This window comes from Tenrec ecaudatus, chromosome 7 (assembly GCF_050624435.1).
Source record: "Tenrec ecaudatus isolate mTenEca1 chromosome 7, mTenEca1.hap1, whole genome shotgun sequence".
NCBI classification, from domain to species: Eukaryota; Metazoa; Chordata; class Mammalia; order Afrosoricida; family Tenrecidae; genus Tenrec; species Tenrec ecaudatus.
The window spans coordinates 159349767-159375506 of NC_134536.1; the positions used below are offsets into that span (position 1 = coordinate 159349767).

Below are 25740 nucleotides of genomic sequence, written 5' to 3' on the forward strand. Positions count from 1 at the left end.
GCGACCCGGCGCCGCCACAGCCCGGCCTGGCCCCCGGCGCCGGCGCAGCCCTCGGCGGGCCCGGCTGCATGCCAGGCCGGTGCGAACCCCGGCACGCCACTCGGAAGTGACGTGCCAGCGGAGAGCCGCGGCGCCTCCACCGGACCGGCTGCCCCGTCAATGGACACTCCCTCCCCGTCGGGCTTGAGATGCCAAGGCCCCCGGGCGGCTCCCCACGCCCCCGGGGACCCGGCGAGCGGGGCTGGACCGCGGCCGCGCCGTTCGCGCGCTCGACCGGGCAGCTCTGCGGCGCCCGGCGAGCAATGGGCTTCAGCACCTGCTCGCGCGCATGCGCGGCCCGTCTCGCCCGCCAGCGCACCCCGCGCTCACCTGGCGGCTGGCGCCTCGGGGCCCTTCTCGGCCCGGGCCACCCGCTGCCGGTTGTCACGTCCCGTCGCGCGTCGACTTCCTCCTCAGACACCGACCCCTCCCCCGCCCCCGGTCGCCCGCGGGCAGCCGCCGGCCGCCAGACGCCGGCTGGCCGCGCGGCTTGGCTTCCGCTTCCGGCGAGTATTGTGCGTCGCGCGGCGGGGCGGAGGCGGAGGCGGAGGCGGGGGGAGGAGGAAGGCGGCGGCTGCGCTCGGGCGGCTCCGCGCCCGCACTCCCGGACCCGGAGCCGGGGAGGTAGGTGCTGTCCCGACGCCGCGCCCGCCGCCCGGGCCCTGCCCCTGCCCCGGCCGGTCGGCCCTGCCCGGCGCGCCCCGGCCACCCGCGGCCGCGTCACCGGCGCCTCGCACGGAACTACAGCTGCCTCCGCCCGCCTCGGGCCCGGGCGGACCTTTTGCCGCCCCGGCGACGTCAGCGCGTCCGGCGTTGCTTGGCTACGCCACCGAGCGCCGGCCCCGCTGCCTCTCGCCTACGTCGCGGGCGCGCTGCGCGGCGTCCCGGCGGCGGGCATCCCGCTCGAACGTCACACCTCCTCACCTGGACGCGCGTCCCTGCTTCCCCAGCCAGCGCCGGCCTCTCCTCTCCCGCCGTCCGGTCCCCCCGCACCCCGAGCCCCAGCCGGCGGGAGAAGATGGAGATAGGGGTGGGATAGGGTGTTGGACGACGCTCGGGAGAGGCTGGCCAGGTGGGGGACCCCGGACCCTGGACCGAGGCAGAATCAGAATGAGGACGTCCCCGAAGTGTGTCCTGCCACGGAGACAGGAGGACTAGATGGAGAGGAAGGACTGAGCCACCGGCGAGCGAGGCCTCCCTCTACAGGACCTCGAAGCCCTTCCCCTTACCTCCCAGGCCCTTTGCTCCTCTCCATCCTTTTCCCCTCGGGCTCCGTTTCCGTTACCTCCGCCAGTGCAGATCAACTCCTTTCAGGTGAGGAGGCCGCTCGTGGCTAAGGTTGGCCAAGGGGCAAAGTTGGGATACCCGGTCCTCCTGAGTCAGTGTCATCGAGGCGCTTCGGACGCATCGCGACCCTATCGGACAGGGTACAACTGCCCTCTTTATGGGAGTAGAAAGCTCATCTTTCGCCTCCCCCGGAGCCGCCTGTGGTTTCCAACTGCTGCCCATGCGGTTAGCAGACCGATGCGTAGCAAGGACACCAGCGCTCCTTCCCATACTTAGAGCAAACTTGCCACTTGATGCTGGAGGTGGAAATTTCTAGCCGGGTTAGTTATTGAGGCCCTACCCCAACTTTAAAAACACGTTTCACATGTACTCTGATATATATTTGTTTAGTGTTAACCCAACTAATTCCATGGCCACTTCACTCAGCACACAAACCTACTAAGAAGTTCCCGTCCTTCTGTTGGATCCTTTGGAGTGCACGGGTGGGCAGGTGGATATGGATACACGATCATAGAGAAACTTACTCTTGGGTAAAAGTCTTGCCATTTTAAAGCAGGAGGAGCACGCCAGCCTTCTTCCGTATAAATTTCTTGGCTGCATTTCCAATTCTGAGGTATTACTTGAGGGAGATTTTGATTGCCTCTTAACTCTCTCTTAATTACCAGTCATTCCAGAACCAGTTATTTGGAGACACAGTATGTCCAGGGAATTAATTATGAAAGCTACCTTGAAAGACTCTAGTCATTGCTGAATATTTAGACTTAACAGCCTTCTTTAAATAAAAAAAAAAGACATCGGTTTGAGCACAATACCATACTCTTTTAATAGAGTTACCATGAATTTTTCAGTGGTTCCAAACGTCCAAATGCACACAAGAAGAAATGAGATGTTATATGAATCGTTTCAAGGATTTTTCACTAGACTAGACTGATAAAAGAACAATTTCAAACTTTAAAGAGGATGTTGTTACTCACCTACCCCTTTCCATTTACTACCCTTGGAAAGAATGAGCGGAAGGTGACAGGCAATCAAGATTCGGCTTTATTAATGCCTGGAATTTTCCCTTTCCAAAACTCCTTGTGCATCCATAAGAAAAACATGTCAAGCTAAGGGCTATCTAGGTCTGGAACTGATTGGCTTTTAGATAAAAATGGGATGGACCTGCATGTGAATGGGCTAGGGTAGGGAGAAGGCGCTGTTTTTAACAAAACAGAGTTAAGAAGCTAAGTGTATTGAGGGGTAAGTGTATTTGCTAACGAGGGAAAAAACGCAAAAAAAAAAAATTGATGGCTAAGAGTTACGTTTGGCAATGGAGAAAGAAATGAGAGGTTGAATCTAGTGGGAGAAGAGATGGAAAATACCAAGGTGGGATTAGACCTGAAGGTAGGGTATATTGGGGGAGATAAATGTCAGGTCAAGGGAGTAAAAGAAGTAAACTTCCAACTAATATTTTTCTTTTCTCTCCCACCCCTAAGTTAAACAATGGCAGAGACGGGTCTGTTGGAGGCCGGGGCCTCTGCGGCCTCCACAGCTGCTGCTCTGGAGAACTTGCAGGTGGAGGCCAGCTGCTCTGTGTGCCTTGAGTACCTGAAGGAGCCTGTCATCATAGAATGTGGACACAACTTCTGCAAAGCCTGCATCACTCGCTGGTGGGAGGACCTAGAGAGGGACTTCCCGTGTCCTGTGTGTCGAAAGACATCTCGATACCGCAGTCTCCGGCCTAATCGGCAACTGGGCAGCATGGTGGAAATTGCCAAGCAGCTCCAGGCGGTCAAGAGGAAGATCCGAGACGAGAGTCTCTGCCCCCAGCACAATGAGGCCCTCAACCTTTTCTGCTATGAAGACCAGGAGCCTGTATGTTTGATATGTGCAATCTCCCACACCCACCGGGTCCACACCGTTGTGCCACTGGATGATGCTACACAGGAGTACAAGGTAGGGAACCAGCTGCATGATACCAACAATGGGGAGAGAGTGGAGCAACAGTGGCTGAGAGACGCTGTGCGTAGAGGACTATGCAAGACTGCATCTTGTGTTCGCGCTAATGCTTTCCGCGCTGAGTCACTTCGGACACGCAGTGACTGTCGATGTACAAAAGCATGAGATACTGAGCAGTTCTTCCTCATCCTCACTATTGTTGTGTGTGAACCCATTGTGCAATCCAGCGTCAGCAGCCACTGTGTCAGTCCATCTTGTTGAGGGCCTTCCTCTTTCACTGACGGTTCTACCTCGCTCAACACCTTACCCTTCCAGGACCTGGTCCCTCCTGACGAGCCTGTTCAAAGTGCGGGAAAGGAATTCTCACCATTCTTCTAAGGAACAATCTGACTCTACTTCTTCCAGGAAGTACTTGTTTTTCTGACAGTGTGTGGTACTTTGAGTAATCTTCACCAAGACCCTAATTCAAATGCATCTATTCTTCTACGGTCTTCCATACTTTTTTTATTAATTCATTTTATTGGGGCCTCTTGACAGCTCTTATCCCAATCCAGCCATACATCCATTGTGTCCAGTGCTTTTGTACTTATGTTGCCATCATTTTCTTTCTTTTTTACTTTTTTAAATCATTCTACTGGGGGCTCATACAACTCATCACGTACATCCGTTGTGTCAAGCACATTTGTACATTTGTTGCCATCATCATTCTCAAAACATTTGCTTTCTACTTGAGCCCTTGATATTAGCCCATTTCCCTCCCCCCCCCCTCCCTCATGAACCCTTGATGATATTTTTTTTTCCATGTCTCTCCCTTCATCCACTTCTGTTGTCCCTCACCCTGGGAGGGGGTCATATATCGATCACTGAATGGTTCCCCCTTTTGCCCCCACCTTCCCCTTCCCCTGCTGGTATCACTGCTCTGGTTATTGGCTTGGTCTCCCATACTCTTGTCCAGCTTTCACGGGCCGTTGAACATGCCATGGCTTGGATCAGGCCAATACCATCATCCTCAAAATGACATCTTTGCTTCATAGCACTTTAAAGGAGGCTTAGGCTGCAGAGTTGTCTAATGTAAAACATTGTTTAATTTCTTGACTGTTTGGAGAAGCATTGATTGTGAATTCAAGTGAAATGAAATCCTTGACAGCTTCAGTGTTTTTTTCATTTGTCATGATGTTGTCCATTGGTCCAGTAGTGAAGGTACTAGTTGTCTTTGCCCTGCGTGATAATCCATACTGAAGGCTGCAGTCTTTGGTCTTCATCAGGAAGGTCCTCCAGTCCTCCTCACTCTCAGCAACGTTGGGAATGAGCCTTCCTCCAATTCTCATGGCATGCTCTTCTTCAGATAGCTCAGCTTCTTGGATGATTTGCTTGGCAGGTAGAGTGGGAAAGTGTGGTCAAAGGATACAACCCTGGCACACACCTTTCTTGATTTTAAACCAGGTCATTCTGTTCCAACAACTGCCTCTTGGTCTGGGTTCAGGTTCTGCATGAGCACAATGAAGTGTCTGCAATTCCTAGTCTTCTCGATGCTATTCATAGTTTGGTAGGATACACACAGCCAAATATTTTTGCATAGTCAATGAAATACAAATAAATAGCTGTCTGGGATTCTTACCTTCAGCTCAGACCTGTCTGAGGTCGTCAGTGGTATTTCTTGTTCCGTGTCCTTTCTGAATTCAGCTGGAAGAGGACATGGAATGCGGGATAGCATACTCTTGATCATGAACTCAGTCAGCCTCAAGTCTGAAGAACAGCAGTGGTGTGGAGTGGTCAACATGTCACACAGAACACGTTTGAGTGTTCTATGGGTAATTGTCCAACATGTCGTATTTTTGCTAAATTCCTTTTCCATAAGGAAAAAGACATAACTTGGCAAAAGCTGAACCAGACTCTGTTCCTCATCTGTCACCCTGCTGAAAACATCCCTTGTGTCCATCGGTACGAAGACTAGATAACGTTACTCTTCAGACTTGCTCACCAGCCTAAGCCGAACAAGGTTGTTGTCTGCATCTTTCTTGCATGTTGGACAGCAGCATAACTTGCTATTGGGGCACAGAATAGCTATTTGGGTGTTGAAAACTAGAAATTTCAGTGTTAATTTCAGTGTTGTAAGCATGTCGACACGGACTTTGCTGAAATATGTAGGATGCTGGCTTGAGTAATTTACAATATAGATCAAAGATTTCATATGTTTGAAGTCTTTATCAGGGTACAAGAGGTCACTTTGAGAGTAAGAGAAAGTTAATATGAAGGGGGTTGGGAAGTACACACACACACACACACACACACGTGTGTATTGAACAGCTATGAGATGCAATGAGGAAAAAATTGGGTGAGCAGAGATAACGTGGGACAGGCTGCTGGCAGAAGAACGGACCACCAATAAGCTTACACATTACATGACAGGCCGGAAGAGCGTGTGTCCAAGAGGCGCTGAGATGGGTAAGAAGCAGTCAAGTGGGTTGCCCTGTGAATGAAGCTTGTGCCACCATCCCAAATTGTTACCTTTCCCACGTCCTCTCCACCCCCAGGAGAAGCTGCAGAAGTGCCTGGTACCCCTGGAGCAGAAGCTGCAAGTTCTCACCCGCTGCAAGTCCTCTGAGGAGAAGAAGCCCGGAGAGCTCAAGGTACAGGCAAGGGATTCCATGTGGCTGCTCTGCGGGTCTTTTCCTAGCAGGGGCCAGGTAATTCACCAGTCCTGGTGTACGAGAAAAACGCTCTTCTCTCAAAATGAGCGGTAGTTTATCATACCAGGAAACATTGTACTTAAATACTCACGAGCTAGATTTTGAAAAGGAATGTAAGAGGTGAAGAATAGATAGCACATCTTGAATGGGCGAGTTGAGGAAAGTCTTTAAATGTTGGTCCCATATTTTGTAAAACTAGTGGAAAGTTGTTGGTTAGTTAGGAATGCAAGGACAGGCGTTTCTTAGAGGAATTGAATAGAGGAGAATTTAGAAGATTCACTGGGCAGGAAGGGAGGAGCGTTATCAGGAGATCTGCTCAGTGACATGAGGACCACATATTCATGACTCAACTAACTGATGTTGTTTTACTCCTTGGAAGTTCTTCCCCTCCCTACCCTCACCTGTAACCTTCCGTCTGTCCTTCAGTTCCCAGGATGAAAGCCATTTCCTTACAGCTTCCCTGACCCTTTAGAAAAGAACTTTCTTGATTTTAAAACGATTTTGACTCTTTTTCATAGCCATATCCTATTAAAGCTTATAGTATGGTATTTCAATATCTGCCTGTTTCTGTTATTGGATAATAAGCAATTAAAGTAGCACTGATTATCTGTTGCACTCAGAGTGACCATATGGAACAGAATAGAACTGCCTTATAGTGTGTCCAGCGCTTTAACTATTTAAGGAAGCCAACTGCCACATCTTATTTCCACAGAGCTGCCTGCTGGGTTCAGGCGACCAACCTTTCAATGAGCAGTTCAGGGACCAGGGACTGAGGTGTTGTAGTATGTTGTCACTTACTTTGCTTCAATTTGTAGTTCTATTGTAACCACTGTGCCACCAGCGCTTCTATAGCAACGGCAGTAACTAATATTTATTGAGTTCTGTGCATTACTTCAAAGGAGCCTTGGTGTCGTCGTGTGTATGCATTGGGTTGACCACAAGGTCAGCAGTTTGAAACTACCAGCTGATTGTCTGGAGAAAGAAGAGGTTTTCTACTCCCATAAAGAGAGAACCGTCTACGGCTGCGGTCCTCAATGTGGGGGTCGAATGACCCTTTCATAGGGGTCGCCTGATTGATAACAGTGGCAAAATTACAGTTATGAAGTAGGAACAAAAATAATTTTATGGTTGGGGGTCACCACAGCATGAGGAGCTATGTTAAAGGGTCACGGTATTAGGAAGGTTGAGAACCACTGGTCTAGGGGAAGGGGGGAAATGAGCTGATACCAAGGGCTCAAATAGAAAGAAAATGTTTTGAGAATGATGATGGTAACATGTACAAATGTGCTTGACGCAGTGGATGGATGTGTAGATGGTGATAAGAGCTGTATGAGTCCCAAGTGAAATGATCTTTAAAAAGAGAAAGAGGTTAACGGTCTCAGAAACTCACAGGGACAGTTTGACACTGTCTGGTAGGGTTGCCGAGTCCAAATGGACTCCATGGGAGTGAGTTTGTTTGTTTGTTTGCATAGCTTTTGGGATGTGTTCTGTTTTGCTTTGGTTTTTGATGCCTTACTTTATTGGGTGCCCGTGACATAGAGAAGCTTTAAGACAGAGAAGTTCTGTAGCTCCTCTTTGACAAGGGTGAGCGTAAAAAAGACAAAACACAGCTTACTGCCATTGAGTTTATTATATTTCATAGTGACCCTATAGGACAGAGTAGAACTGCCCCTTTGAGTTTCCGATGCTGTAAATAATTAAGGAAGCGAAGAGCCTTATCTTTTTCCTGAGGAGCAAAGTGTCGGCAGAAGGAATAAGCCACTATGCTACCAGGGCTTCTGGGGTGGACTTGGGTACCCCATCAGGTAGGTGCTCTTACCCGGGCTTACCCAGGAGGAAATTGAAACTTGAAGAAGTGAATCCAAAACCAGGGATACTGTGTGAATCCACAAGTATTTACTGAATTCTTAGTACAGACCGAACTCTGTGTTTGGTGCTGAGGGTACAACAAAGAGCAGAAACAGTCCTGCCCTCCATTTAGAGAAACCAGAGTGGAAGAAATCGCAGAAAGTAGCTTCCAGTTTCTAAGCACCCACTAGGGATTCGGTCTGAGTACAGGCCTCCACAGACATCTTGAGGTCTTGGAGTTGATGTTTAGAGAGAGACCACTGGAAATTTAGCACAGGCTTTAAAAGGGTACAGGGTTGTGTTTTCGAATGAATCACCGCATCTCAGCAGAAGCACTATTATTATTGGGACAAAACCATGTGAATTTGTAAATCTGGGGGGCAGAATGGCAGTGGCTGAGAGGAGGTGAACTGTAAAAATCTTTTATGTTTGTGCAGTGCTACTGAAAACCTTACTATGAAAATGAAACTATTCTCAGCCACCAACTCTTCTCTTCCTGCCTACCTCCGTGGTGGAGGCTTGGGAGGAGAGTCACCTTTTTAGACGAGGTGTGTTTTTTTAAAAGGTAAATTACCATGTCAATGGCCTGTGAAATTACCATCAGCATTCTTTCTGTAGCTATTTCCGCTCCCCATTCCTCTCCCCTGGAGTCCTTCTCTCCTGGCCTCTTGCTAAGTAAGTAGTTATTTTTCGCGTTGCAGTGAGAAGTACAGGTTCAGAACAACCCTACCAACCACAGCCCCTAAAGGACATGTTTTCCGAGACTGCTGTTGTTATGCTAGTAGAATGGGGAAGCGCACGTGCCCCTGTCGATAGGGAGGGAAAGGTGCCACGGAGCTGCGTGCTTAGGAGATGAGATGGTTGCCACTGCCACAGGTACAAGTGCTGACTGAGTAGATGTGTGGTCCTGTCAGCTCCACAGCCCACGGAAGCTACTCTTAGTGACACAACTTCGCAGATGCTACGCTTAGTTGGCTCACCTCGTTTCAAAATGATGAGTCAACTTTGGGGACACTCAGAAAGACAGCACAGCCACCTGAGTGTGCACCCCGAGTTTTCTCGGGTGCCCATACTGGTCTTGAAAGCCAAACACAGGCCTTCTTCTTTCCTCGGAGGGGCTGTGTGGGATGACTTCTCTTCCCTATTCATAGGGTAGGAAATTGGAAGCCAGCACACCCAGACAAGCCCCTCTGAGTTACGCTACCTTCCGGAGCTGGCTGGGGGGATGGTCGCAATCTTCTAAAAGCCAGACCTGCCTAAGGGCAAAGCTGTTTACCTGGCCTCTGAAAGGTTAGAAAGACTGCAACTTGTGGAGACTCAAGAATGGATGAGGGCTCTGCCTATAAACTGTGGTCTTCCACATGTTTAGTGCAAAGAATATACGCTCTGATAGGCAGTTTAAGTGGTACTCAAATGGGGGCTTATGTTTTGAATAGCCTGCAAAACATTAGGAAATGGTGCTAGTCAGTTGATTATGTGTAATTGTCCCACACATCTTTGCCAGGAGACCCCCCCCCAACCATTAAAACAAAACAAACACAAGACCCAAGTGGTTCAATTCTGACTCAGAAGGATCCTAGAGGACAGGACTGCTCCAGAGTTTCCAAGACCGTGAATCTTTTCAGAAGTCGGCTACCACATGTCTCCCGGGAAGTGGCTGGTAGACTCCAGCCACCACCTATGGGTTTTCAGCCCAATATTGCATCTGCCCCCCAACCCAAGCAACCAACCCCTCTCCACCCCACCCCCATTTCCAAAGTATCCTTAGAGAAGGTAACATCCTCACATCAAGCCACCAGCCTATACATTGAGTGATAAGAGATGATGGATGCATAAACAGGAGTAAGTCTGTTAGCTTCTTAGGATTATGAACCGGCGCCCGTGCATCATTTCTAAAGAAGGAAGGGATGAAAGAGAAGGGGGTGCTGTGTTTTACTTTCGTGGCAGACCCACGTGGTGAGATGTTCGGCTAGATTCCAGAATGCACCTGAGAAGCGAGCAGCAGGACCAAGTGACTAGAGCAGAAGTGCAGCTAATTGGCAGAAGCCCGCACATGCTAAGCTTGGGAATCCCAGTGCTGCTTTGCATTTGCTCCGTGTCTTCTCCCGCTCCCTGTGTGTCCCACTGTTTCCTTTCAGAGTCAGAGTCTCTGCTGCTCCTTTGGGTTCATCCTTCCCCATCAGCCCAAAGAAGCAACTCCAGTTTTTCTGTGCGGAGACCCAGGAAGAAGGGTGAATGCTCACGAAAAAGTACATGGCTGGGGCTTTAGGATGCAGTATTCCCATCTCAGACTTGGAGGGTTCCGGGGTGTGTGCAAATGTTGGCGCACGCATGAGGCAGCTAGCTGAAAAGTTGATGGGGCAAAGGCACCGCACCCAGAGGTGGCCCGGTAAACAAGCGGGGCAGTCGCCTTCTGAAAGGCCCGAAGTCCGCAAACCACTGCGGAGCAGTATTGTCCCTCGGACTTACGAAGAAGCGGGATTCCCACTGGTGTGAAGCCACTAGTGGGCAGCCAGCCGCTATTTCCTTTCAGGACATGCACCTAAGCCTGTGGGTTCCTGCTTAGAGAAAACACGCTTCAGACGTTAGCAACTAGTTTGCCAACAAGCCCGGGAACCTTTTCTTGAGGTGGGAACTGCTCCTCGGAAGTGACTTGGAGCTGTTTAACAGGCTTAGCCTTGAGATCCGCATGTGTTTTTTGTAACAAGCTGTTATCAAACCGCTACTGACTTCTTTCCAGTTGGTTTTTACCAGATAGATAGCTTGCAGTGTAGAAATGACAGGCTTCTAACTTTTTTAAAATATTGATATGTAATTCACATATCATATACGTCACCAGTCGATTGTAGTGCACCCTGCCCCTCCTGTATGCATTTGCCCCCTACTTTCCTTCAGCCCGTCCCCACCCCTTATTCCCAAGAAGTCTTGATATCAATTACTGCCTATATATATTTATTTGCTCATCTGCCCTTCATAAACTAGGGAACATACAAAAAAGAGTAAATAATATAATTTAAAAGAAAGGAAAGACCTACCAGTGATATTAAACCAGGAGAGAGGAAAAAAAAAAAACCTGTCGAGAAAAAAAACATCCAGAATGGGTCCAGAGGGAAATCAAGTGCCTGGGTATCACAATTCACTGTCGTCCCATCCACTGCCATCAGGTTTACAGTGGTCTGTGTGGTGGCTAGGTTATCTGTGTCCCTGCACTGTGGTCCGATGCGGCCCACCAGGGCCTCACTCCATCCACAGAGGGACCCTGCAGATAGGTTTCCGGCTCCACCCGTCATCCATAGCCTTCTGAAAATTGAGTATTCACAGCTTCAGCTGTGATACCTTTCTCTCCATCATATTTGGATTTGGTATTTATCATCTTTGGCTCACACAGGCTGAAGTGCTTCTTCCATGTGGACTTAGTTGATGCCTCACTTAGATGGCTGCTTGTTTGAATAGAAGCCACACGCCATTCATTTGGACAGCCAGGCACCAGCTGCTTTCCTCACCACACTTGCTGTAGCACCCTCATCTGTGAGCGCCTAACGTGTCCACATCTGTACTTCTCTGGACAGATTGCATCTACTGACGCTTTAAAGTTGCTCAAGAGCAAAGCTCGCGCTTCCTCTGAACTGCCTGCGTCCCATGCGTGGCCCTACTAGTGAGTTGTGACGTCTCGTAGAAGAGCCCCAGTGGTGTAGTGGTGGCATATTGTAGTGGTGGCACGCTTGTCAGCTCACAACCACCAGCCACTCCGGTAGGGCCATCAAGAGTCGGAATTGACTTGATGGCAGTGAGTTTTGTCTTGGTACTATCTTTTATCTTATTAAAACATAAACCACTTAAGATGCTAATTTTTAAAAGAAAGTAATTTTTTTCTTGTGATCTCATCGATTGTTAAGCCATCAGTGGGAGATGACTGGGGATGAAGCCTTTCTTTACAGAAGGAAATTCCCAAAGAAAAAATGAGTGTCCTATTCTATGGTTTTCCATGACTTTAAAGGTCTGTTTGTTCAAACACAGGGTGTGCGTGTGTGTGTGTGTGTGTAGGGGGGGGGACTCCCTGACACCCCCTGACCTGCTGTGCTGAGTCAGCATCCCCCTGTGTTGGCAGAGGCTAGTGGAGAGCCGCCGGCAGCAGATCCTGAAAGAGTTTGAGGAGCTGCATCGGCGGCTGAACGAAGAGCAGCAGGTGTTGCTGTCGCAGCTGGAGGAGGAGGAGGAAGGCATCTTACAGCGGCTCCGGGAAAACTCTGCTCACCTCGGGGACAAGCGCCGCAGCCTGGCCCATCTGGCAGCTGAGGTGGAGGGCAAGTGCTTGCAGTCAGGCTTCGAGATGCTTAAGGTTCGACTTTGGCCCCTGCATGGCTCCTTGGGTCCAGCGGGACCAGTAGTAAAGCTCTGTGCCAGTCACTCTTCCCGCCCGGGAGGCCCGCCCGTCTGCTCTGCTGCTCTAAGCCTGTCCTTCTTTCTCCACTAAACGCTTCCCTGACTGCTCTCCTCCCTTTCTGCTCATTTCTCAGTTCTTACATCTCACCAGCAATTCTGTGCTTAATTTGTACCAAAGGAAAATGTACTTGGAGGGAAGTCTCCACATGACTAAGACACTATGCATTACATTTTGTTGTAACTAGAATTACCACTACTTCTAAGTCGGGGACTTGATTTACTTAGTGCTGACCAACAAAAGCAAAAAATAGAAGCTGCATACAAAGGATCCTTGAAATTATGTGTAACAATATATTACTTCTGGCATGCAACTAGGACTTCTAAAATAGTTGGGGGCATTTGTTTTCTGAAGCAGGTGAGCGCTGTTAGCAGGCTGTGGGGGCCATTTGAGACCTCTGAATCAGTGAAGCTGTTCATTTGTGCGCATGTTAGGTAGCCTTGTCTCTTTTCATGTGTGTGTGTTCTGCTTTCCACATTAAACTGAGACATCTGGCAAGGGCAGAGATTTGTCGTCTTGGTGTTCTGGACCCCAAGTTCCCTCAAATCCAGTTGGCACACAGTTATCAGTGTGCTTGTATACCAGTACCAGAGGGCAGCTATCGGACCACACAGGAAATTGTAACACACTCACAACTATGCCACCATTTGGATTGTCTCCTGACCCTCAAGGGAAGTGAACTGTGTAATTGGTGCTTGGGTACAGAACACAGAGCAGACACACAATCCTATCCCTGTGCAGCGAGTTCCCCGTGTCGTGAGGAATAGATGAGACACATCGGAAACGGTGTGTCAGTGATGGTGATTTTGTGGTGACCAAGTTGGCAGTGGGGGTTAGGTTAGGGGAGATGCCCATGGGTCCCGCTGGTGCTCTTCTCCGTGGATCCAGACCTCCACGTTGTCCAAGGGCTGTTCACTAGATGTAGCACTTTATGGGCGAGGGTTGGCTCTTTTGCTTTCAGGACTCTTGAATACCAGGACCAATATTGCTTTCTTTTCTCCTTTCCTCTAGGATGTCAAAAGTACCCTAGAAAAGTAAGTCCTTGCCTTTATTTCTGAGTGGGTTCGGTCAAAGGCTAGCCGTGCAGTTGGCTTGGGAGGAAGGGGCCAGGGGAAAACCATCGTATCTGAATGGGATGTGGAAGTGAAGGAAGTTTTTTCGTATATCAGAAAGTCAGAGGGCGAATCACAAGCCTTCCTCGGAAAAGAGAACAGATCATGTGGGGGCAGATTCCATTCGGCCCTGCGGGGTATCACTGTGTCCAAACCATGTCTGAGGAAGAAACAGTGGGGGGGCAGCGCGTGGAGATGGCTGTTGAACATGGTGCATGAAACAGATCGCAGACTCAGAAAGGCTCTGCCCTCGGGGCCTGTGGCTCTCAGTAGAATGGTGAGAGAAAGCAGGAGACAAGTGCCGATCGGGAAGGGGGAAATTTCAGTTTCTTCCTAAAGATAACATCTGAATAGTTACTTGGCTGTACCTTCCCCCGACTCTATCTTCTCTTCCCCTCTCTCCCTCCCCCTCCCAGATGTGAGAAAATGAAGAACATGGAGGTGACTGCCGTGTCCATCCAGCTGGAGAAGAACTTTAGCAATTTCCCTCGACAGTATTTTGCCCTGAGGAAGATCCTGAAACAGTTTGTTGGTGAGTTGCTCCTAAAAGAAAACAGCAGAAAGAATCCGCTTAGGCCCCACCGCATCTGGGCTTCCGTTTCCATGCTCACCTCCCACCCTGCACCTGGCTTTCAGTGTGTCTCTCAGCAGAGTCACAGAAAGCGAGTGAGTGAGGGGTCACCTCTCACTCCCCTATCGTTTCTAACTAGCCACTCAGAGAGCGGAGTTGTTATTAATTAGAGCAGGTTATTAATTAGAGCAGGTTGCATGACCATGTAATTTGGCATCCAACTAAAGTAGAGTGTAGGGGAGTCCCATTAAGGGAGAAGATCAGGCAGTGCTGGAAAGTAGATCCAGCAGCCAGCTCTCTCTCTGTCCCTAGGCCATGTGCCACCTTGTTCTGAATTCTTCCTAACACATCCTTCCTTCTGGCCCTTGATTTGACTTAGCGCTTCTCCACACCATGAAGGAACTAATGTCGGAGGGGGTGGCGAGAAAAGTAGGCTGGAACCTGGCCCACCTGCCCTTTCAGGCAGGAGATCATTACCTATTTACAGTAGGGTCAAGGTCCGAAGCAAAGCCATTGTTCCTGCCTGCGCTCCTGTCTTAGGTGACATCCTGAGGAAGTTAACCAAACCGGATGTTCTGGGGACCTTAAAGACAATAGGCTTTGTGAAGGCAGGCTGGAAGGGGAATGTAGGGCTAGGAGGCAGTTATCCCCATCCTCATCTAGCTTCCCACTCTGGCTTCTCCCGCCAGCGGACTTGACCCTAGACCCTGAAACTGCGCATCCTAACCTCGTCCTGTCGGAAGATCGGAAGAGCGTCAAGTTCATGGAGACAAGACTCCGGGATCTCCCTGACACGCCTCGGCGCTTCACCTTCTACCCTTGCGTCCTGGCTACAGAGGGTTTCACCTCAGGCCGACACTACTGGGAGGTGGAGGTGGGCGACAAGACCCACTGGGCAGTGGGTGTGTGCCAGGACTCCGTGAGCCGAAAGGGCGAGCTGACTCCACTCCCTGAGACTGGCTACTGGCGTGTGCGGCTATGGAACGGGGACAAATACGCGGCTACGACCACGCCTTTTACGCCCTTGCGCATCAAGGTGAAACCTAAGCGGGTGGGCATATTCCTAGACTACGAGGCTGGCACGCTGTCCTTTTACAACGTCACAGACCGCTCGCACATCTACACCTTCACTGACAGGTTTACTGAGAAACTGTGGCCCCTCTTCTACCCGGGCATCCGGGCTGGTCGGAAGAACGCTGCGCCACTGACCATTAGGTCTCCGACAGATTGGGAGTGACAGGTGGGAACATGGAAATCATTGGGGCGAGGCAGGGTCAAGAGCTGTGGGATTTCCTTCCTGTGTCCTGGGACGTCTCCCGGTGTGCCTGGCCCTGCACTGGCGAGGAGGAGCACCCTGGTTTCCAGGACGGTTGGTGTGGCGGAGGAGGACTGGGCTGGGGTGAGAGCACCAGCACACACCCCAGCTCACTGCCAGGGGGCGGAGCTGCTTCCAGGGGATGGTCTCCTCTGCCGTCCACCAGGTTTCCCATTGCACAGACAGAGAGGGAAGGGAGAAGCAGAAAGGTGATAGGGGGGGGGGATCTGCCTGCCTCACACTGGAGGAGGAAACAGACCCTTATAATAACTTCCTTTTAAGGGGCTTCTCCAGAGAGGATAGTCCTGTTTCTTGAGGACGGTCCCCGAGGTCTGTGTACCTCCCGTTTGAATAAAGCTGAATGGCAGTTGCTCTCATGGTTCTAGAAGCAGAGAGGGTGTCCGGGACAAAGATTTGGTATTGAGAATGTTAGGGAAGGGAGCTGATTTGGTCTTCCATTCCCAGGCGAAGGTTGCCATTTTGAGTAAGATTGTTCAAAAGTAGAGGGTCAGGGAGAGTGGGTGAGAAGAAACAGGAGAGCCCAGGTCCCTGCCCAGCCTTTTAGCAGAGCTGACTCGCTGCCCGCGGCCTTATGCTTGGTTGTCTCCAGGAAGTCGATCGCTTTCTCCTCGAGAGGAGGCACTGTGAAAGAGATTCTGCGGTCATGTCCACCTTTTCACTGCTTTCCCAAAAGAACTTGGAAGGGAGAAGGTCCGGTATGAGAGAGAGAGGCAAAGGAAGCAATGGCGGCTATCCAAAGCTCTGGGCCGTAAAGAAGGCTAAGAAATGGTTAGTGGCAAGATGTCGGCCTTTGTTACCCAGAAGATGTGCTCAAGTCAGAAAGATAGACCAGTAATGTCTCTCTCATCCTGAAGACCGTAGAAGGAGGGTGGTTTGGGAAGGGAAGGCCTGGCCTGCCTGGAACTCCAGTTCGGAAGAGCCAGTGTTTTGCTTGTTGCCATCCTTCATCTTTTGCCAGTCCCCATTTCAGAGAATGCACATTCTTTTACTAATAGGCCAAAATAAACATGCTGCAGGGTACATACGTTGTCAAAAATGGTCAAGTGACGGATGCCACACAAGACGCCAATGGTTTGGCTTATCTCTGCTTGGGGAATCAAGAGAGAAGATTTTGGGACAAGAGGCTGCAATTTCCTGAGGGCATTTCAGCTCCTCTTCCCACCTCAGCAGGACTTTGTCCAGACTCTTCTCCTCTTACCTTTGTGCCTTGACGGTGGTTCTTTGTGGCAAGACGCTTTGGTTGGTTGAAATAATATGGAGCAAAGGACCCACTGAAGTGTTCTATGTTGTGTGGTAATTTGTCAGTGGCCCTGCAAGTGAAGTCTGTGAGGTCACCGAGGTGTTGAAAATGCATGCTCCCAGGCCCCACCCTCAGCGAATGATCCAGGATTGGGGTGGATTTAGGCATCTGTTGTTGAAACACTTTCCTCCCCGCCGTGGTTTGAGGACCTGGGTCAAACTGGTCCTGGAGGAGGTTTCAACCATTTCCTTTTCTCTGAGCAGGAAATCCAGTTGCCTATACCGGCCTGCCTGGCAAGAGACCGAGGCCATAACCTCTCCTGACCTACGTTGCCCTCTCCACCCCCCACCCCACCCCCATCTCAGGGTTCATCCTACCCCTTCTATCCATTTGTTTCTGACCTCAGGAATTTGCAGTCCATTAACTATGAAGAGGAACCAAACAGGATGTCAACCAACCAATGGGAGGCAGGCAGAGGTCAGATGTAGGGGTGTCATTTCAGGGGTAAGGATTGCTATTGATCGGCTTCTAGCTCTAATGCTTCAGACTAGGAAGTACGTTTCTCGGGTGAGAAGAAAGGAATGGGATTAAGCTGTGCTTTCCTGGGAGCCTTCTCGCCATCACACTCAGTTCTTCCTGCTTTGACTCCCACCGGCACAAGTGCCTTTTGAATGTATAACCACTATTCCTCCTGCCTGTCAGTCTTCAGGCACCAGCCTGGGACTTGGGGACTGCAGGCCTAGCTGGTTACGGATTGCCATAACCATTGCCCACACTTAGCTGCACAGAGAAACTTTAAGATCTACTCTGGTAGCCTTTCTAGTCTCTGCTTGGTCTAACTCATCTGGGGTTTGAGAAAGGACACCGGAAGGAACCGAAACTCTTAGGGACCCTTGGATTGACGGGGACGGTTTTACAAATAAATGGGTTTACAAATACATGAGTGTGTGCGACCGTGGGGTGGCGCCAAAGTACGGGCCTCGGGAGAGCGCGCGGTGACGCGCCGTGCCGCGCGGACGCAGGGCGGGCGCTTCCCAGGAGGCCTTGCGCGGGGGCGGGGGCGGGGCCTGCGCGCACGTCGACGCGGCCGCCGCCGGGATGGCGGGGCCGGTGAAGGACCGCGAGGCCTTCCAGAGACTCAGCTTCCTGTACCAGGTGGGTCGGGGGCGCGCCGGGGGGTGGGGGGCGGGCCGGGGCCTGACCGCTGGCCCCTCCGCAGGCGGCGCACTGCGTGCTCGCGCAGGACCCCGAGAACCAGGCGCTGGCGCGCTTCTACTGCCACACGGAGAGGACCATCGCGAAGCGGCTGGTCCTGCGGCGGTGAGCGGCCCGGGGCGCGGCGGGGGCCGGGCCGGGCCGGGGGAGCCGCGAGGGCACGCGCGAACCGCCCGCCTTCCTCCGCCCCAGGGACCCTTCGGTGAAGAGGACCCTGTGTCGTGGCTGCTCGTCCCTCCTGGTCCCGGGCCTGACCTGCACCCAGCGCCAGCGGCGTGAGTGCCCCCGCCCCCGCCGGCTTCCATTGATTGGGAGCCCCACCTGGCCAAACTTGGGCTTCCTGGGGCTCGCGTCCAGCCGGGACAGTAAGGACAGAATTGCGGCGTGGTAACTATCGGGGCTCGCGGACGAAAGACGGGGTTCCCGTGGTCTTTCATCCCGCGAAGACGAAATCTCTCCGAGGAGAGAGGTATTGTACATTGAGAATCGAGTCTATTGCGACAGACGATGGAAGCACAATCGAAGAGAAAGCGAATTGGAGCTGCAAGCTGAGCCTGGGCGGGGTGGGGGGCTTCCCCGGAGGCTGAGGCAGGAGGGAGGGCTGAAGAGGGACTGAGGCCAGACAGGTCTTGAAGAGTCTTAAGGAGTTTAGCCGTTTTCTTGAAAGGTAGGAAGACCACAGGGCGAACGTCTGTAAAATTTTAAATTAATAAAAAGTATGATGGGGAAAGTATGAAGACATTGATGGGCAGCCCCAGTAAAAAGGTTTATTAAATTAAAAAAAAGAAATTGATGGACTTTATGCAGGGGCCTGACACTATCGAACTTACATTCAGTGGAGGGAAAAAATAGAAAAACGTTTTTTTAAAAACTTGGGAATTAGGTGAGGGGGTTACATTTCAGCTAATCATTTTTGCATTCAACGATTTAAACAGCCTATCAAGCATCTCAATAGCTTGCTTTTCTCTTTCTCTTCTTTTTCTCTCCTCCTTGTTGTAGAATTTATGGCCCCCCTAGTTAACACCTGTGTGCCTACCTCGAGCATATTGCTTCCCCCCACCACCACCCAAGCCTGTTGCTTTTAGGATGAAAACCTTTCCCTTGATTTCTCCTTTCTAACAGTCGTCTCGTATATTGTGTTTTTGTGATGGGCTCGTTTCAGTCCGCATACTGCCCTTCGGATCCATCCGTGTCATGAGGGGTTTCACGGCCTCATCGTTATTTTCTAGCCCTGCATCAGGTTCCATCGTGTGTATGTGCCAGTTCCCGTGTTCCTGCTGTCATGACTGGGTGTGCATCTGTTGAGGGACTTACCAAGAAAAGGGACTGCTGGTAATGGGGTATTTCTATTCCCGGTTGTTAGAGGAAGCGCTGTGGTAATACTTCCTTTTGGAGGAACTGACACCAAACTAGTCCCATGGAATTGGAGACTGAAGAAGGCCCCAAAGTTTAACCCTTGCAAGATGCTAATTTGCTCCACCACCCCCTACCCCCTTTCCTTTGGATAGATTCCTTCATGGATCTGGGTTCGGCGAATTGCTGCCATGTCCCACAGAACTCACAAAAGCCCGAGGAAATGTTTTCATGTGATGATGGGTGCTGTTTGGTCCGAAATCCGAAGGTCAGGCAGGGGTAAGCCAGATGCTGGGGCCAGGTGACTCGCTCCACCACTGACTCTTGCCAACGGTCAGCTCACATCCCCTGCTTCTCAGACGGCTCCGTTTATACGCAGCTGGGCGGTATTACAGGAATCCTGTTCACAGTGGCTCACCGGCAAATCCTACGAGTGTCTTCCCACACCTTCTTACCAGATCCGTGCATGGGCAGGCCACTTGGCGGGGGACCATGGTGCAATCCGCTTTCACCCAAATATAATGACCTGTTCTCTACCCCTGGACTGTATCTTCTTTATGCACCCTATGACCTGGGGTCTCGGACAGGATGTCTCCAGTAGGCATGGGCCTCCTACCAATCATAATCAGCCTGCCTGTTTCCCAGGCCACTCCAGAAGGAGGGATTTGTGTTTCGTATTTTTCTTCTCTAAGAGCTGTAGCCTGTCTTAGAACCATTACAAGTAACAGTGAGCAGTGACACAGTGTGATCCCGTTCATTAACCTCAGATTTCATCCTATTCCTGTTAGTTAGCAGAGAATGCTCTCCAAAATGGGACGGCAGCCACAGGCATACGAGATCCAGAACTATAATAGGTCGCATAAAGGATTGTGGCTGGAAGGGCCATGTGAATAAAGTATAACTAAGCACCATGCCACTGTCCACAGTGATGGGACTTAGAGGCCCACCAGCAGTATGTGAGGCTTCTCTCTCCACAATCCCTCCAGCATTTGCTATTTTCTGTTATTTTTAGCTACTCTCGATGGCATCTCATCTTGTGTTTATTTGCATTATTAACTATCTCCAGCATTTCCTTTCATGCTTGTTGGATGCCTGGATGTCGTCTTTGGTCAACGATCTGTCTATGTCATTTGCCCATTTTTAAAGTAGATGATTGATCTTGTTCTTGCTGAAATGTTGCCACTTTCTATCGATTTTAGCGATTAGTCCCTTGTCTGATCTGTCATTGCCAATTTTTCCTTTTTTCCCTAGTCTGGATTCTCTTTTTAACTCTTTTGCCGATGCCTTTAAAAGCGGGGGTTGTTTTCTTTTTATTTTCTATTTGTCATTGTTGTAAATATATATATCACACTTTTGCTGATTTAACTTTCTTTTTACTGGTGTAGAACTGTTTTAAATTACTAAATCATTTTAGAGGGGGCTCCTACAGCTCTTCTAACAATTCATACATCAATTGTGCCATACATCAACATTTGTACATATGTTGCAAAAACAGGTTTGGTTTGGTTTTAAATCATTTTATTGGGGACTCATACAGCTCATCACAATCCATCCATTGTGTCAAGCACATGTGTACATGTGTTGCCATCATCATTCTCAAAACATTTTCTTTCTACTTGAACCCTTGGTATCATTTCATTTCCCCTTTCCCCACCATTCCCTCGTTCATGAGCCCTTGTTTTTGGGTTTTTTTCATGTCTTACACTGACCAGTGTCGCCCTTCACCCACTTTTCTGTTGTTCATCCCCCTGGGATGGGGAGTTATATGTAGCTCATTGTGATCGGTTCCCCCTTTCTCCCTCCACCTTCCCCTTACCCTCCTGGTATTGCTACTCTCGTGATTGGTCCTGAGAGGTTTATCTGTCCTGGATTCCTTGTTTCCAGCTTGTATCTGTACCCTTGTACATTCTCTGGTCTAGCCAGATTTGTAAGGTAGAATTGGGATCATGATAGTGGGAAGGAGGAAGCATTAAGGAACTAGAGGAAAGTTGTATGTTTCAACAGTGCTATATTGCAGGGGTGTCCAGTTGCCTACAGGTGGGCTTTGGGGCTCCACTCTGCTCTCCCCCTCATTCACATCGATATGATTTTTGTTCTGAGTCTTAGATGCCTGATACCTGATCCCATCGACACCTCATGATCACACAGGCTGGTGTGCTTCTTCCATGTGGGCTTGGTTGCCTCTCAGCTAGATGACTGCTTGTTTAACTTCAAGCCTTTGAGACCCCAGGTGCTTTATCTTCTAATAGCCAGGCACCATCAGCTTTCTTCACCACATTACCATATGTACCCATTTTGTCTTCAGTGATTATGTCAGGAAGGTGAGCATCACAGAATGCCAGGTTATTAGAACAAAGTGTTCTTATGTTGAAGGAGTACTTGAGTAGAGGCCCGATGTCCGTCTGCTACCTTAATACTTAACATATACATATATGTACATAGATGTATTTCCTTATCAATATAAAAATACATTTACAAATATGTACATGCCTGAATTTAGACGTCTATACATATTCCTTGCCTCCTAGTTCTTTCCTCTATTTCCTTTTACTGTCCTCTTGTCCCACTATCATGTTCGGCCTTCATTTGGGTTTCAGTAATTCCTCTTGGCTACATTGCCCTTAATTGAGCCCCACCAAGTATCCTATGCCCTCACCATCGAGTTTAGATCACTAGTTGTTCGTTGTCCCTGGGTTGGTTGACACCCTCCTTCCTTTCCCCTGCTTCACTATCTCCCATGTCCCATTGTTTTCTCCTCTGGGTTTATCCTGCCTATCTTATCTAGCTAGACATGCAGAGATAATATTAAGCACAAAAACAAAACAAAGCAAAAAAAAGAAAACAAAACAAAAAAACAAGGACAAAAAAGAAAAGCCTTTAAATAGTTTAAGGTCTGTTTGTTGACCTTTAAGAGTGTTTTTGAATGAGTCAGATGGGGTGCCACACCCTTACCCCCAAAGTCTATTTTTGGTGTTCCCCAGGGACTTTGTATCTCTTTGCTCCCCTTGCTGCTCTGTTGCACCCCCTTAGTGTTTCACCCCGGTGTGGTGGGGGGAAAACAGCTTTATTGGCACATAATTCACATACAATTCAATATTGATGAAGCCCTTGGACACACATAAGTCTTATATTTAGACTATCCTGGTCACGCAGGGTTCTCTAGAGAAACAAAACCAGGACACTTGTGGTTATATGTATTGTGAGGATCGGTTTATACAGCAAGAAGGAATATAACAGCTAATTAGTCCACACGACAGTACAGAGGGCTCAATTCAACTCACTTTGATGGAACAGTTAATATACTGGAAGTCCTTCAACTCACCTGGGCTGCCAGGTCCAAGGTCAAGGAAGCAGACAGCAGAGTCCTCCCTCAAGCAAGACAGGCAGGGTTTGCTGGTAGATGCCTGCTGGCAGGCAGCAAACAACGGGACGAATCAACAAGAGTAAGTAGCTAGGGGGCTAATGTGATCTGGAATTCAATCATGGGGACAGGATCCACAAGCCTCAAGCTTAAGCAATGTCCCCACCAGCAGCAGTCTGAAATGATCCTCAAGCTCTAGTGACAAAATCCACACCAGCATGCTGGTCCGATGGTAAGATCACTGGAAAACAAGAGGGATGGGGGCAGGCCTTACAGAGCCATTTATCTCTTTTTTCCTCCAATCAAACTGCAATCTGATTAATCTCCGCCCACATGTTCCTATTGGTGTGTGTGTTTTTGCTATATATTAGGGCCCTTAACCTTGCCCCTACTCTTTCATTGATGAGCTTTAGAGTTTGCATTTAGGTCTTTAAATGAGTTCGTGTTTGTATTTGGAGTGAGGTATGGGCTCTGTTTCATCCTTTTGCAAATATATGTACAATTTTGCAAGCACCAGTTGTTGAATAGGCTCTCTTCCCCATTTATTTAATGTCTTTGGTCAAAAATCAGTTTAGATGAATGGATTTATTTTCGAGTTCTCCTTTCTGTTCCATTGTTCTGCACATATATTATTGTACCACTTATGACTACCAGGCCTGCGTAGTAGGGTTTTGGTTTGGGGTGTGTGTGTGTGTGTGTGTGTGTGTGTGTGTGTGTGTGTAATAGGTTTTGAGATCTGGAAGTGAGAGGCCTCTTACTTTGTTCTTCTTAGGTAGTCCTTTCCTTGTCCTGGGTCTCTCTTCGTTCTGTGTAAAGTTGGTAATCAATTCCCCCATTTCTTTAGCAAAAGATGCTGGAATCTGGATCAGAATCAGCATTGCGTTATATTTGTAATTTCTTTGTAGTATTTACATTTTCGCAATGTTAAGTCTTCCTATCCATGAGCATGAAATATTCTTCCACTTGTGTAGGTCTCTATTGGTTTCTTTAGTTGTGTTCTGGTTTTCTTTGTAGAAGTCTTTTGTCACTCTGTTTAGGTTCATTCCTAAGTATTTCGTTTTTTGTGTGGCCTTTGTAAATGTAATTGTTGTCCTGGTTTCCTTTGTGGACAGGAATCTACTTGCTGATCTTGTACTTCTTACCACAGTTCCAAAGCTTTCCGTTGCTTCTACCAATTGTCTTGCCGAGCCCTTGGAGTATTCTACATGTAGAATCATCTACAACTAGAACTTTACTGCTTTGCCATGTTGGGTGTCTTGGAATTCTTTTTCTTGTTTAATAGCTAGCTGAGGCTTACAGTACAGTATTGAATAAGACTGGTGATAAAGGGTGTCCTTGTCTGTTTCCATTGTGCAAGGGGAATGCTTTCAGTTCTCCCCATCAAGTGAAAAGTTGGCACGCTGCCATTGAGTCAGTGCTGACTCATGGTGACCCTCTGTGGGTTTCTGAGACTGTGAAAGCCCAGTCTTTCTAGGAGCTGCTGGTGGTTTCGAACTGCCAACCTTGCGGATCACAGCCTAGCTCATAACCAGTACACCACCCAGGCTCCTCTGTATGGCCTTAAATTTGTTTGGACAGAAAAGGACTTGAGGCAAAAACTAAGTGCAGAAGATCTTTTCTCCTGCCAACCCTGGCACTCACGTTCATCCCACATCCACCATAGGCCGCAAGGGATTGCGCTGGACAGTACAGACCTGCCTGACATGCCAGCGCAGCCAGAGATTTCTCAATGATCCCGGGCATCTGCTCTGGGGAGACCGGCCTGAAGCCCAGCTGGGGAGCCTGACAGGTGAGAGGAAGTAGACAAATGAGGGCTGTCCCAGGAGACTGGGCCACAGGTGGGTTCTGAGTTGGCGGAAGACAGGCCACAGTCACCTCTAATTCTGCTCCTCTGCCCAGATCTCAAAGCAACACAAGCCCCACCAAGCCCAGCGCTCCCCATTCCAGTCGACCTTCCTGAAGAGAAAGTACAGCCTCTGAGCCCATCGGGAGTGATGGATTCACCCAGTCTGCCCAGGAAATAAAGTTCACTTTGTGTCATTCAGTCTTGTGGGGATTTCGAGTCTTTGTTTTCCTTTTTCTGTCTCTGCCCAAATCTCTCTCACTGTTTACCCTATCCTTTGTCCTTACCATCCTATATTCTCCCAGGTAGAACTGTTCAATATCTTTCAACCCCTGCCCCCGCACCCAGCTCCCGTTTCCTCAGTGGCTCCAACTTCCTCAGTGCAGTGCCACGCGGGGGCTGCAAGTTCCCGCGCTATCTGCGAGGTCTCAGGCCTTTTTAAGACTTTCCACCTTTAGGTAGTCCCGACTGCTGGCTGGAGAGCTGGACAGACTGCCAGGGCCACTGCTGTGTGTTTGTCCCTGCTGTTTTTAAATAAGGGTAACAATGCGGAGCCTGTGGTGGGGTATCACTTCACATCCCCCAGGTTCATTTCAGAGTATTCTTCATCTTTATCTCATGAGGGAAGGAAGCAGTGCCAACCTGAATGTTGGAGGCAGCAGTGAAAGGACGCTGGCAGACAGTGCACTAGTCAGCTCCATAGGTAACCTCTCCGTGTTGCCTGGAGACCACCCAAATGGGCTTGAGGGGTTGCTTATATGTATATGTGTCCTTGCCAGAGCCTACTTAAGGTTTGGTTGCTCAGAGTGACCATTTTGCTAGCTTCCAGCTAGCCGGTCAATGTGCCCCAAAAGTAATGTTCTTCTGTTTTTCTTTTCTCGTAAACCATGTTATAATAATCTATTGCTACATAAAAGTTACTTCAAAATGATGCTTAAAACAATGGTTTGTTGCTGCCTGATTTTGGGCTAGGGTTTCTGACCGCCGGGCCAGGTGGTTCTGCATGTGTGCCATCAGCCCGAGCCCCATTCATCTACGTTTAGCTGGTGGCGTTTCTCGGAGGCACAGGAAGCCTTCACGATGGTTGGATGGGTGGATGGACGGACAGACGGACGACTATGTTATTCATTGACAGGCTATGTTGGGCGTCAGTACCTACAGAATCAGTGGTGGGAACCTATAGAAATGAGGAGCCTCAGAATACACCTCATGTGAACCTGGACCCTTTGTGTCCTCCACCCACCTTCCCTGGCTCCTCTAGTGCATCTCGTTCTGGAGACGGCCCCCTTTCCCCTCACACTGAATCGTTTAGGAGGATCGGCAGAAGGATGGTTGGTCCCTGCGAGATGGAGGCTAAAGAGGTGCCAAATACACAACTTTTCTAAACAATCGCAGTACTACGTTTTGATACCAACCTGTCCCCTCAGTACTCTCCTTCCCATCAGTCTGGTCCCACACAATTCACA

At 49.5% G+C, this 25740-nt stretch overlaps 2 protein-coding genes across 4 annotated transcripts; both read left to right on the plus strand.

Annotated features, from left to right (window-relative positions):
* Nucleotides 1-617: 617 nt before the first annotated feature.
* Nucleotides 618-16282, plus strand: TRIM39 (tripartite motif containing 39). 2 transcript variants are annotated; one of them, XM_075555296.1, is made up of 7 exons: nt 618-1353; nt 2802-3261; nt 5799-5894; nt 11911-12141; nt 13255-13277; nt 13772-13887; nt 14616-16282. In XM_075555296.1, the coding sequence occupies exons 2-7, from the start codon at nt 2809-2811 to the stop codon at nt 15161-15163; spliced, it is 1467 nt and encodes a 488-aa protein (XP_075411411.1). In that variant the 5' UTR covers nt 618-1353; nt 2802-2808; the 3' UTR covers nt 15164-16282. The 2 variants fall into 2 exon arrangements, with proteins under 2 accessions (XP_075411411.1, XP_075411412.1); XM_075555297.1 differs by lacking the exon at nt 11911-12141.
* A 1275-nt stretch (nt 16283-17557) lies between these two features.
* On the plus strand, nt 17558-24475 carry RPP21 (ribonuclease P subunit p21). 2 transcript variants are annotated; one of them, XR_012785407.1, is made up of 6 exons: nt 17558-17657; nt 17722-17822; nt 17910-17992; nt 19226-19349; nt 24095-24220; nt 24331-24475. XR_012785407.1 is itself a non-coding variant. In XM_075555298.1 (5 exons), exons 1-5 carry the CDS (start codon nt 17601-17603, stop codon nt 24453-24455), a joined length of 492 nt encoding a protein of 163 aa, XP_075411413.1. In that variant the 5' UTR covers nt 17558-17600; the 3' UTR covers nt 24456-24475. The 2 variants fall into 2 exon arrangements, 1 of the variants encoding a protein (XP_075411413.1); XM_075555298.1 differs by lacking the exon at nt 19226-19349.
* Nucleotides 24476-25740: the final 1265 nt, after the last annotated feature.